This window comes from Ictidomys tridecemlineatus, chromosome 2, assembly GCF_052094955.1.
Source record: "Ictidomys tridecemlineatus isolate mIctTri1 chromosome 2, mIctTri1.hap1, whole genome shotgun sequence".
Taxonomy (NCBI): domain Eukaryota; kingdom Metazoa; phylum Chordata; class Mammalia; order Rodentia; family Sciuridae; genus Ictidomys; species Ictidomys tridecemlineatus.
Window position 1 is genome coordinate 91,554,824 of NC_135478.1, and position 13,538 is coordinate 91,568,361.

At 38.2% G+C, this 13,538-nt stretch overlaps 1 protein-coding gene across 2 annotated transcripts in view; it reads right to left on the reverse strand.

Moving 5' to 3' along the window:
* Nucleotides 1-11,433, reverse strand: part of Anapc5 (anaphase promoting complex subunit 5) — a 39,666-nt gene extending 28,233 nt beyond the window's left edge. For both annotated transcript variants that reach the window (XM_078039201.1, XM_078039200.1), the window contains exons 1-4: nucleotides 11,115-11,433; nucleotides 7,225-7,304; nucleotides 5,899-6,008; nucleotides 4,832-5,024 (exon numbers count right to left, since the gene is read on the reverse strand). In XM_078039201.1, the coding sequence (XP_077895327.1) occupies nucleotides 4,832-5,024; nucleotides 5,899-6,008; nucleotides 7,225-7,304; nucleotides 11,115-11,321 (590 nt within the window). In that variant the 5' untranslated portion in view covers nucleotides 11,322-11,433. The remainder of the gene's footprint in view (nucleotides 1-4,831; nucleotides 5,025-5,898; nucleotides 6,009-7,224; nucleotides 7,305-11,114) is intronic.
* Between the last annotated feature and the right edge of the window lie 2,105 nt (nucleotides 11,434-13,538).

Consider the following 13,538-nt stretch of genomic DNA (forward strand, 5'->3'; position numbering starts at 1 on the left):
TAAAAAAACAAAATTTAAAAAAGGTATTGTACCCAACTACAAATAAAAAATAAATATTTTTTTTAAAAAAGAAAGATGGTTAAGATGGTAAATTTTATGTCAGGTGTATTTTACAATAAAAATTTATTGGGGAAAAAAAAAAGTGATGTTGAATGACCTGCCAAAGCTCATACAAGATAATCATATAGAAATAACAGATCTAAATTCTACACAGCTTCCTTTCTAAAATGCAAATCTACCGTATCACCTGTGATGTAAAGCCATTCAGGAATTTCCCACCACCTTGCAAACTGAAGCTTAGCCAGGGAAGAGTGGTGCATTAGGTCCTGCCTCTCCCTCTTACCTACATTCTGCCCTTTACAGGCACCCCAGTGCAACAAGACACTGCCACTGCTTCCTCAGCCTCAGAGCTCTTCTCCCAACCACTGTTGTACTTCATACATCATCCATCATTCAGGACTAACTCAAAGGTAATATCCTCCAGGAATTCTTTCTACCATCCCTCACTTGAGCTCCTACCTCTCCTAGTGATGGCCATCATGCCACCTATGCTTCACTACCATGGCTGTTCCTCACCTGTGCTGCAGGCAAACACCCAGTACACTCTGTGCCTCCATACACTTCAGGCACTCAATGTTTGGGAAATGAATGAATAAAGTTTGTAACTCCTTGCTAGAGAGACGAGATGGTTCTACAATAAAAAGAAAGAAAGAGGCCTTTTCTTGGAAATCACCATTTGTTAGCATTTTAGATTACACAGAACAGATAAACAAGAAGTATACTATTATAAATCTTGACTCCAGGACTGGGGATGTAGTTCAGTGGTAGAGCACCTTCCTATCACACACAAGAACCTGGTTTCAATCCTCAGCCATGAAAAACCAAACAAACAAAACAAAAAACATCTAGACTTTAAAAAAAAAATTCATATTTGCACAAATAAAAAAATTTCATATTGAAAGCAAAGTATGAAAAATATCCCTTTGTGGGGCTGGGAATGTGGCTCAGGCGGTAGCGCACTCGTCTGGCATGCGTGCGGCCTGGGTTCGATCCTCAGCACCACATACCAACAAAGATGTTTTGTCCGCCGAGAACTAAAAAATAAATATTAAAAAAAAAAAAAGAAAGAAAAATATCCCTTTGCCACATGACTCTGAAGAAATGTTTCTCTGTACAGGATTACATAAGAAAAAAAAAAAAAAAACAGGCTGGGTGTGTTGCCACACACCTGTAATCACAGCAATTTGGGAGGCTGAGGCAGGAGGATCCCAAGTTCAAAGTCAGCCTCAGCAACTTAGTGAGGCCCTAAACAATTTATTGAGACCCTGTCTCAAAACAAAAAATAAAAAGGACTGAAGATGTAGCGCAGTGGTATAGCACCCTTGGCTTCATTCTCCAGCACAAAAACAAAAACAAAATCTCCAATGCTCAGGTTGTACTGTCCTCCATTGCATCCATGTCAGTTTGTCCCTGTGTTGGGACACCTAGCTCCCAATGTTAAGAGGTCCTCTCTACAGCTCCCCTAACCCAGTCACTCTATATCCCTGTCTCCCATTTCATTTTTTCACTGCGTTGACCCTCTGTGAAACTATATATAGTTTATACTCTATTATATACCATATTTATACTCTATTATCTGTTCAATTCCACATAACTACATAAGGAGAGGGACTTTCTCTCTTTGCAGACACACAGCATCTAGCACAGTGCCCCACAATGCCTTCCAATAAATACTTGTTGAATACATTAACGAGTTTGGGAGACTGACATTAAGCCACTGATGAAATACTAGAGAATTCCTACATTTGTGAGGCTCTTGTAAAAACCCACAGAAGAGGTGGCTGGACTAGCCTGCAGCCTACCAACCTTCATGACAAGCTCATGTGGTGTAACCCCACAGGTCTCTTCTAGTGCAGTATGCAAGAACTGCAGCATAGTAACAGCAACCCACAAAACACACACACTCACTCTCAGGCTATTTCTTCCATAAATGGATTTTCAAGACATTTGGTAAACATTTATTGACTGAATATTTATCTCCTCACTGCTAAACTAACAGTTGTATTCTCATTTTCAAACAGGAATAATTTCATTGTGAAATGGGAAATCAGCAAGCTATGCAATATTACTTAATGTGCATATTTTTTACCTTTTTAACTTGAATACAAATTTCTAAAGCAAGAAAAATTATTTCCCTGAAGAGCGTTAAAAATATTCTAATAACTATAAGAACAAGAGGGAAGGAAGGAAGGAAGGAAAGACTTTCTCAAAATGCAATAAAACATTAGAAAAGATTACAAAAGGGCTAGAGCACTTACCTGGTACACAGGAGGCATTGGGTTCAATTCCCAGCACAAAAAAAAAAAAAAAAAAAAAATCACAGAAAGAAAAAATTGAAATCTTCCTTTTCATACAGTTAAAAAAAATTTTCTAGGGGCTGGGGTTGTGGCTTAGCAGTAGAGCACTCGTCTAGCGCAGCAAGGCCCTGGATTCGATCCTCAGCACCACATATAAATAAATAAATTAAATAAAGGTATTGTGTCCAACTACAACTAAAAAATTAATATTAAAAAGAGGCTTTAAAAAAATTCTCTAGCAAAATAATGTTTTGGACAAAGAACAGTACTTGTATTTATATTCAAATAATACTTCTTTAATTTTCATGATGAAATTCAGTTTCCTATGGGCTGGGGATTTGGCTCAGGCGGTAGCACGCTCGTCTGGCATGCGTGCGGCCCGGGTTCGATCCTCAGCACCACATACCAACAAAGATGTTGTGTCCGCCGAGAACTAAAAAATAAATATTAAAAAAAAAAAAAATCTCTCTCTCTCCCTCTCCCTCTCTCTTTAAAAAAAAAAGAAAAAAGAAAAAAGAAATTCAGTTTCCTAAAGGTACACTATTTTCTGAAAACATACCTTTATAGTAATTATTATGTTCAAAAATGAATTCTTTTTTTTAATATTTATTTCTTAGTTGTAGATTAATATCTTTATTTTATTTTTATGTAATGCTGAGGATCGAACTCAGGGCCTCGAATGTGCTAGGCAAGCAATCTACTGCTAAACGACAATCCCAACCCCATAAATTCTTTTTTTTATTATTATTATTTAATTATAGGTGGACACAATGTCTTTATTTTACTTTATGTGGTGCTGAGGATTGAACCCAGTGCCTCACGCATGCTAGCAAGCACTCTACCTCTGAGCCACAATCCCAGCCCCCCCATAAATTCTTAAATAGGGAAAAACAACAAAAAGATGTAGTTAAACCTAATTGAATTAGCACAGGGGGCACATATCTGTAATCCCAACAACTCAGGAGACTGAGGTAAGGAGGAGCCAAAGTTTAAGGCCAGCCTGGACAATTTATCCAGAGCCTGTCATAGAATAAAAATAAAAAGGGCTGGTAATGCAGCTAAGTGGTAAAAGCACTCCTGGTGTTTAATACCCGGTGCACCAACCAACAAAAACTAATTAAATCAGATTAATTTAAGAAAAAGCCAGGGGCTGGGGATGTGGCTCAAGCGGTAGCGCGCTCGCCTGGCATGCGTGTGGCCTGGGTTCGATCCTCAGCACCACATACAATGATGTTGTGTCCGCCAATAACTAAAAATAAATAAATAAATAAATATTTTTTTTTTTAAAAAAGAAAAAGCCAAAATAAAACATGAAAAGTCTAAATTAACATTTCCAAAGAAGTGATGCTTCCCTACTCTAAGCAAACAAAGTACCAGAACAAGGATTACAGTATAGCATAGAGGCACTGCTTAGGGGAATTGACTGAAAGAGAAGTTGGAATAATAATTAACATTTATCGAACACTTTCTATTTACTAACCATAGTTTTAAATATTTAATATAATATAAACTAATTTAATTCTTCTAACATTCTTCTGAGGTGGAATGAGCCCCATTTCGTAGATGAGGAATTTGAAGCACAGAGAAGGTGAGTAATCTGCCCAGGGTCTAAGAGGGAGTAAGCCTCTGAGAATTAAAAAATTCTCTCTAAAAAAAATAAATAATAAATAAATAAATAAAAGGCTATCTGGTGATGAGAACCATGAAAGAAGTAAAGCTGAAAGTGTTTGGGATGGGGGAGACTCATACCTGGTCAGGGAAGGCCTGTCTGAGGACATGGGAGCTGAGTTCTGGATGGTAAAATGAAAAAATCAGGTGAAAAATCAAGAAAGAACATTCCAGGAAACCTGTGACACACTGGTCTGGAGTATTGAAAAAAAAAACAAAAGAAAGCCAGTGAGACTGCCGAGAGCCGAGGGTAGAGCAAGAGCAAGAGGTTGGAGAAGAGTGCAAGGCTAAATCAGGCAGGCCTGGAGCCACAGCAAACTGGGATTTCTGTCTCTGAATTCCAAGAACAACCAATGAAGGGTTTGGGACAGAAGAGTGCAATGACCTGATTCACACTCTTACAGGTTTCCCAGGAACTGGGTGAAGATGGACTGTAGAGAGACAAGAGACCAGTGAGGATGCTGGTAAAGACGTGCAGTAGAGATCTGGTGCTTGACTCTCAGGGCATTAGTGGTGATGAGAGACACGAACATGATCAGAGCATGCTGGGAAGGAAGGACTGAATGGACCTGCAGAGGGACTGAATTTCAGGGTGAAGGATAGGGAGGAACAAAGGGTATCGCTAGTTTCAAGTCTGAACAACTAGGTGAGCAGTGATACCACTTGCCCAATGCCTAGACCTTAGGAGGCATTCAATAAAATTTCACTAAATTAATGATTGTTAATTCACTTTGATATAATGAATGCTACCAGTCACAGCCTCCCAGAAAAGAAACAACACATTGAAATTGCATAATTTCACTTACCTTACGGACACATCAAGTTCTTCTTTTTCCATTTTTCTTTCTCCTTCCTCTCTACTTGTCAGCTCCATCTCAGTATCCTCCACTGTCTTTTTCTCACCATTTTGGAAGTACTGTTGAAGGGCAGTGTATAGTTTAAACACTTGACTGAAAGAAAGTTTACTGTAGGCCAAGATCATGTGACGCAGAAATAAACCTAGAAAATAAGACCACAGACAAGATGAAAGTATTAACTGAAATCCAGCTACAGGATACCAATGACTATGTGGCACAATCCTTCCTTCACAAGAACCAAAGAGACACTTGCAGGTGCTGTTTCCTCCTCCTGGAATGTTCTTCCCTCATTCTTACAAAGCTCACCTTTCCTTATTTGGGGCTCAGTCCTCCCATCCCAGTTACTCCATTTTCATCCCTCACAGTCTCTATTTTAGTTTCTTTATAGTTGTTTTAACTATCTGAATCATCTTATTTATTTCTTTACTTTTTACCATCTGGTTTCCCCCACCAAAACATCATCTCCATTAAAGAAAAATCAATGTCTACCTTGTATATCCAGAGCCTGGCACAAAGGAGGAGATCAATAAATACCTGATGTTGAGTAATATAAAAATTACCATGCAAAAAAACCCAGAGAGATGGAGCATGGATACAAAGCTAAGAGAAAAGCTTAGAAAAAAAAAAAAAAATACATATATATATATATATCTGCATTTTATATACTGTTAACAATAATATATTTTTACTTACCTCTCTTCGTAAGTTTGGTTGGTGACCCCCACTTACAGTTGCACAATGCAGGCAAGTGATCCAGAGAACTGTAAGAAAGAGCTGGCAAACCCTAAAAACCCCAGAACCAGGCTCGGACTCTGACTATTACAGAAAAAACAGAAGGTACTTTTCCATAATTATTCTTAAATATCAATTCTTCAACAGCAAGGCAATAAATACAAACCATAACATGTCTAATATCCCTACTGTTTGTTCACAGATCAAGCAAAGTAAAGGTGTCACTTAGAAAGTTGCTCATTTCAATGAAAATACTCTCTGCTCTTCTTGGAAGAGTTTCATACCTACTACACTTGTTTTGTGAACCTCTGGTTCAGTTCCAGAAAAAGAATCTGAAAGGTCATCAAAAAATTGTTCCATATCCTTCAATTCGCCTTCAGCCATCAGTTTGATTCTGAATGAGAAAAGTGAGGTGTATATTTTAGGAAGGCCCATGCTCCATATTTCTGAAGTATTTCTTCCCACTTTCCATATTCCTGAGTTATCTATTTTAAAGGTGATTCAGAGATTTGTATAAAACAGTAACATGTAAAACAAACTTCATAATCTGAAATGTCACTCCCATATTTCTGAAAAGTAACACTGCTGCTTTCTTTTTTTCTCTTTATATTTTTAGTACCAGGGATTGAACCCAGGGGTACTCAATCCTGGGCCATATCCCCAGCCGCCTTTTTAAAAATATATATATTTTTTTTTAAGAGAGAGTGAGAGAGAGAGAGAGGAGAGAGAGAGAGAGAGAGAGAGAGAGAGAGAGAGAGAGAGAGAGAGAATTTTTTTTTTTTAAATGTTTATTTCTTAGTTCTCGGCGGACACAACATCTTTGTTGGTATGTGGTGCTGAGGATCGAACCCGGGCCGCACGCATGCCAGGCGAGCGCGCTACCACTTGAGCCACATCCCCAGCCCTAAAAATATTTTTTGAAGGGCAAAAAATAAATGGAAATTTGAAGGGCAAAATAAATAAATAAATAGATAGATAGATAAATAAATAAATAAATAGAAATGTTTTTATTTAAAGACAGGGTCTTGTTAAGTTGTTGAGGCTGGCTTTGAACTATCAATCCTCCGGCCTTAGCCTCCCAAGATGCTGGGATTACAGGCGTGCACCACCATGCCCAGCATCATTGCTGTTTTCTTGATCATAAAATTTATCCAAGTATCAGCCCATAAAAATAAAATTATCTGCAACAATTAAAAAAAATGAGGTAGATCCATACAAAATAAAAACTTCAAGGGAAAAAAAAGCTGCAAAAAAGTATGTTTAATGTATCCATTTTCTTTTAAATTCATTAAAGGTACTTAGGAAAACAACCCTTAGAATAAAGATAACTTTATTTTTTGGTGGTACTAGGAATTGAACACGCGATCTTGCATAGGTTTGGCCAATGCTCTACTTTTGAGCCACAACCCAGCCTATTTTAAGTTTTATTTTTAGGGGGGAAAAATGTTTTATTTGCAAAAGAGTCTAAGTTGCCCAGCTGATCTCAAACTTTCCATCCTGCTGCCTTAGACTCCCATATTTTACTTAAAAAATTAATTACCACATGCCCTTTTGTAATTTTTATCTACCTTGAAATCTTTTCTGTATATACAGAAGAAAATAAAATTTACCTGATCTGTACTGAATTTGCCAGCTGAGGACAAGAGTCTTCAATTAACTTGTATAGTTTTGACAGTGTAATGTCTGGGCCCTGAGGAAGGGAGAAATAGGAAAATTACAGATAAATGTTAAAGACCTGTAGACTGACAAAGAACTACAAACATAAATTCATTTATCGACCTCTCTGCTTTAACAATCATTTCAAACATGAAATATCGAATCAGATTTTTCTTATCTACCTAAAACATTAAACTAATACTTCAAAATTGCATATTGTCTTTTAGTCAGTAGAATAGTCTAAAATGAAGTTTATTAATTTACTGTATGAGGATGTATAATTCCTTCCTTCAAGCTCTGTAATCACCGCAAAATTGTAACTTCTGAGTCCCAGTTTCCTTCATTAGTTAACAGATGTAATAACAATTATCTTCCTTATTTGCAGCAAAGATCAGGTAAGATAATGTAAAGTGCTTTGTAAACTGGAAAACACTATTAAAATGCAGTTACCATTTTATTACCAGATTATGTCACAAACATAATCTCATTTGATTCTTTCCCAGTCTTGTAAGGCAGGCAAACACAGTATTTGCTAAGACCATTAAAAGTACCATGATGGGGCTGGGGTTGTGACTCAGAGGTAGAGAGCTTGCCTAGCATGCATGAGGCACTAGGTTTGATCCTCAGTACCACAAACAAATAAAATAAAGGTATTGTGTCCACCTATAACTAAAAAGTAAATATTAAAAAAAAAAAAGTACCATGAGGGACTAAGAGCATCAAACTTCTGCTATGAAGATTATAATGGGGGGGCTGGGATTGTGGCTCAGCGGTAGAGCACTCACCTAGCATGAGAAGGGCCCTGGGTTCGATCCTCAGCACCACATAAAAATAAATGAATGGGATAAAGGTATTTTGTGTCCAATTACAACTAAAAAATAATAATAATAATAAAAAAGATTATAATTGGGGCTGGGGTTGTGGCTCAGTGGTAGCACGCTTGCTTAGCATGTGTGAGGCACTGGGTTCAATCCTCAGCACCACATAAATAAATAAAATATTGTCCATCTATAACTAAAAAAAAAAAGATTATAATCTAGGGGCTGGGGTTGTGGCTTAGAGGTAAAGGGCTTGCCTAGCATGCATGAGGCACTCAGTTCAATCCTCAGCACCACATAAAATAAAGATACTATGTCCACCAATAACTAAAAAATAAACATTTTTTAAAAAGGTTGTATCTAGCTGTATTTTAAAAGAAAACATTGAGTCTTTTTTGAGCAAAAACACAGTGTATACACCAAGTTTAGATGTGGATAATCCAGCAAATCTACTTCAGGGGAAGTTATATTTGGCACACATTGTTTGAAATGAAGAAAAACTGAAAAGAACCTGTAAGTAAAAAAAAAAGACTTAATTCATTATAACAAAGTTAAACTATGTTGCTTATTTTACTATGAAATATACTGCAATCATTAAAAAAAATATTCAAATGTGCTGACATGAAAATATCTCCAAGACTTGTTAAGTGAAAGGAGCAAGCTGTGGAATAGAAGTAGCATTTATACAAAAAAAAAGCAAAATGAAATTAAAAGCACACACATATATATTTATATATACCTATAATCATATGCATCTAGACATCTAGAAAGATCCATTCCAAAGTGTTACTCAACAGATGAATTAATGTTTATAATGATAATCTTTGGAAAGGAAAAGAATTGGAAGGCATGCAGAATTATCATCTTTCCATTGATTTTTGTATTAAATAAAGTTTTTACAAGACACCTTTGTGCATTACTTGAGTGGTTACAATTTAAAATTTGGAGGCTCAGTTGGTAGAGTGTTTGCCTTGCATACACAAAGCCCTGGGTTCAATTCCCAGCACAACGGGGAAAAAAGTCAAACAGTAATAAAGGAGCTGTTACTAGAAGAATTATGTATAAACTTTGATTAAAACTACATGGTAGTTAGCCAAGCAAGGAATCAGAAAGAATTCCGGGGGAGGGGGGGGGCACATATGCTAAGGCAGGAAGATGGGATTAAGATACCAGGATTATTGCTACTTTTCTGTTCCTACTAATTTTAGTATTTTCACTTTTATTTAAAGAACAGGGAGAAATGCACTTATAGTAATAGTAATGTGGATAAGACTACAGCCAACAAGTTATAGAGATGCTGTCCCTTTTATTTAACTATGTTGTCCCTTTTATTTAACTAAGCAAAACACTTAAGCACTATGTCCTAGGTTGCCACCTTTCCCAGTTCCCCTCCCCCACAAATTCAGGTGAAGGGATATTTTGTGTTTGTGGTACTGAAGATTAAATTCAGAGATGCTTTATCACTGAGCTATCCCCAACCCTTCTTTTATTATTATTATTTTTTTTTTTTTGAGACAGGGTCTCACTAAACTGGCCTCAAACTCGTGATCCTCCTGCCTTAATAGCTATGATTACAGACCAGCAACACCATGCCCAGTTGTGATGGATTTTCGAACCCCTTATAAAGTATACTGTGTGGCAAAAATGAACAAAATGTATAATTTTGTTAAGTTTATCACTTATGATCTCATCATTTAGAGGCTCAGGCGCAGATCTGTTTCTGTCACCACTATTCCTCAACAAACAATTGCACATACTTCAAGGTCCACCAGCTTAACATTCCATCTTCTCTAAAAAAGGGCAAATCAAACCGGGTGCAGAGGTGCATACCTGTAATCCCAGCAGCTTTGAAGGCTAAGGCAGGATTGTTAGTTCAAAGTCAGCCTCAGCAACTTAGTAAGGCACTTAGCAACTCAGGGAGACCCTGTCTCTAAATAAAATTAAAAAGGGCTGGGGTTGTGGCTCAGTGATTAAGTACCCCTGGGTTCAATCCTCAGTACCAAAAGCAAAAAAAAAAAAAAAAAAAAGGTAAATCAGGCTGGGTGTGGTGGTGCACACCTGTAATCCCAGGACTCAGGAGTCTATGTAAAGAGGATAGCAAGTTTGAAGCCAGCCTCAGCAACAAGGCCTGCAGCAATTTAGTGTGATCCTTTCTCAAAATAAAATTTTAAAAAGGGTTCAGGATATGGATCAGTGGTTAAGCATCTCTTGGTTCAATCCCTGGTACAAAAAAAAAAAAAAAAAGGAGGGGGGAATCACATTTCACTCCTTCCAGGAATAACTTCTCAGGCACTTTACAAGGCTTTGGGGAATGCAAGGGTGAATAAAACAGGGCAAGTATTGTGTTCCGGATACAATCTAGTGAGGAAACAGACATCAATCACATAAACACACAAATACATGGAAAAACTACAATTGAGAGGCTGGGGATATAGCTCAGTTGGTAGAGTGCTTGCCTCGCATGCACCACAAAAAATAAATAAATAAATAAAAATAACACAACTGATATAAAACTGAAAGCGTTAAGGAACTTGCTCAAGTGACAGCTAGTTAAGTTGTGGAGCTCCGTGGCGTGAATCTGGAAAATGAAATAGGGTATGTGAAGTGCTGAACACACAATAAATGTTCAGTCTTTGCTCGTTACTAGGTTTTATGTCGTTATTACTACTTATTATGGTCCCCTAAAGTAACTAAGCCTGTATGATTCATCTCCGTCTCTGCAAAGCTCAGGACTGTGGAGCTCCACTTTACAAAAGATCTAAGATGATACCTCTCCCCACGTCACTCAGATAATACTGGTGCCAGACGAGAACCTGCAAAATAATGCATGTAAGGCGCCTAGCCCCTACTAAACGCTCATCAAGTGTTAGTTGGCGGGATTTACTACCTTTATTTTTTCACGTTCCTCTAAAGCAGAAAGAGTTATTTGATGAACCCCCGTGTCCCCAGAACAAGGCCAGTGTCCTGCACAGTGCAAATGTACACTAAGTTTGCTAAATGAGCAGGAGCTAGTGGGCGCCCCTCACCTGCAGCAGCGGCAGGAGTAGCTGGTTGAGCTTCCGCCGCTCCAGGAGGCTGACCGCGCCCTCGCCCTTGCGGCCCATCTCGTTCAGCAACACCAGTACCGCGATCTTATATGGCGTCACCCAGTCCTTGATGCCGAACACGTTGGCGTGCACCACTCCATTGGTCATCATTGGATTGAAATAGAGGCTCTCGTGGACGCTGGCCATGGCGGCCCTCCGAGACTAAGTCTCGGAGACCCGCCACGCGCAGCGCCCAGCCGACGCCTCACGGCATACCTCAAGCGGGCCTGCACTTCCGCCCGCCAGCCAGTATTTCAGGAAACTGGCATCCAAGCTCTCGGCGGCATGTGGTCGGCCAATCATAGAGCACAGGGGAAGGCTGTCACCAATCAGGATATCCAGTGGTACAGTGAGGGTGGGGCAAATATGGTGCATTAGGTGACTGATTCCCTACGGAAACAGTTGCCAAAGGAGAGCAAATTCCGGGTCAACGTGGGCAGAAAACAAGAATTGTAAAGAAGAGTTGGGGCTTGTTGTCCCAGACTGAAAGGATTGAGAGGCTGCCCATTTGTTCATTCAATTTGAAAGCAGTTCAAGTTCGATTTTGAAATGGATGTGTTTAGAAACAATTGAAATTAGCTGGGCTTGGGGCTGGGGCTGGGGCTGGGGCTGGGGCTATAGCTCAGTGGCTGATCACGTGCCTACCATGGTTTTTTTTTTTTTTCAGTATTTCACAAATGCCATTTGCACCCAGCCAAGTCAGGTTACATAATATGTCCTTACGTGAAATAGAACATAAAGAATAACCTTGCCTAATAAACTACAAACTTAATAATGTGGCATATTCAAAATCTTCAGCCCCTTGCTTGACTTTTCATGTCTGACTTTAAGTTTTCTTTCTTCAAGACACAAGAACTGGGGTTTGGAGCTTCAGTTCCCCATGCTCCTGGGAGGGAGATACTTATGGGCTGAAAAACAGAGAAAGAAAGTCATTGATGGAAGCTAACTTCTATATCTTGAGAACTCAAGCTGGCTTTTTGCAGGGAATTAAATATTTAAATAATCTCTTTCTTTGCCTCAGTTTTATTCCCTCTCCCTTTTATGAAAAAAGCAGAATTACAAATTCGCAGCTCTCTCAAGATCTTTTTGCATTTTGTACATAGAATTAAATGAAATTTGACAAAAGGTATTTGTGGAATAAAAGTCTGTCCAACTTGAAAATCCCAAATAGAGACTCTTAACAAATGTAAAGAGCCAAATAATTTTACAAAATCCTGAACAATTTTACTACTTGGTAAGACTTCCAAGTCATTCTTTTTTTTTTTTTTTTTTTTTTGGTATTGGGGTTTGAACCCAGAGGTTCTTAAGCACTGATCTACATCCCCATCCGTTTATTTTTTAATTTTTAAAAAACTTTTTAGTTGTTAATGGATCTTTTTTTTAAAAAAAATTTATTTGTATGTGGTGCTGAGAATCAAATCCAATGCCTCACGCATGCTAGGCAAGCGCTCTACCACTGAGCCACAATCCCAGCCCTAGGTCTTATTTTTTTATTTTGAGACAAAGTCTTACTAAGTTGCTTAGTACCTCACCTAAGTTGCTGAGGCTGGTTTTGAACTTATGATCCTCCTGTCTTGGCCTCCCAAGCAATGGGATAAGCATGTGCCTCCAGGCCTAGCCATTCATTCATTTAATCAATAAATATGTGCTGAATTTCTATTGTATTCAACCTCTATTCTAGGTGCTAGGGACCAAAAAGGGGTGAATTTCTAGACCAGAAATTGTAAATTGGTGATTTCTGAACCAAATGTGGCCTATTTGACATTTTTATTTGCCTTACATAATGTTTCCAACACTTAAAATGAGGAAATTTTAGCTCCTCCCTCTCCAATCTGTATGTCCAGCTTCACTTGAAAATTAGAAAATTTGGCAACATGGTTTATTCCTAAATGTTAACAATTGACTGGATATAATCAGTCAAATAAATCTTTATTCAAGGCTCTTATCTCCATCTTGTCACAGTCCTCATCATTCTTTATTGTTCTTTAAGAGAGAACTTGCTTCACACATTTACCCTATGTTACCCACTGACTCAGCTTCATCAGCTACCATTTGAGTTGGTAACTCCTGTTTTATACTTCTCTGTTATTCGTATATACAGTAGTCCCCCTTTATCAAGACCTCCAGTAGATGCCTGAAATCTCAGATACTGCCAAATAAAATATACAAGTACAGTGATACCTTGACAGTTCATCTGGCAACAGACAGCTATTATATTACTAACAGGAAGGTAGCCTATACAGTGTGGATACCCAGGACAATAGGATGATTCATGCCTCCATTGGGATGGAGTAGGATGGTAAGAGACATTATCAAACTATCCAGAACAGTGCACAATTTTAAATTTATGAATTGTTTATTTCT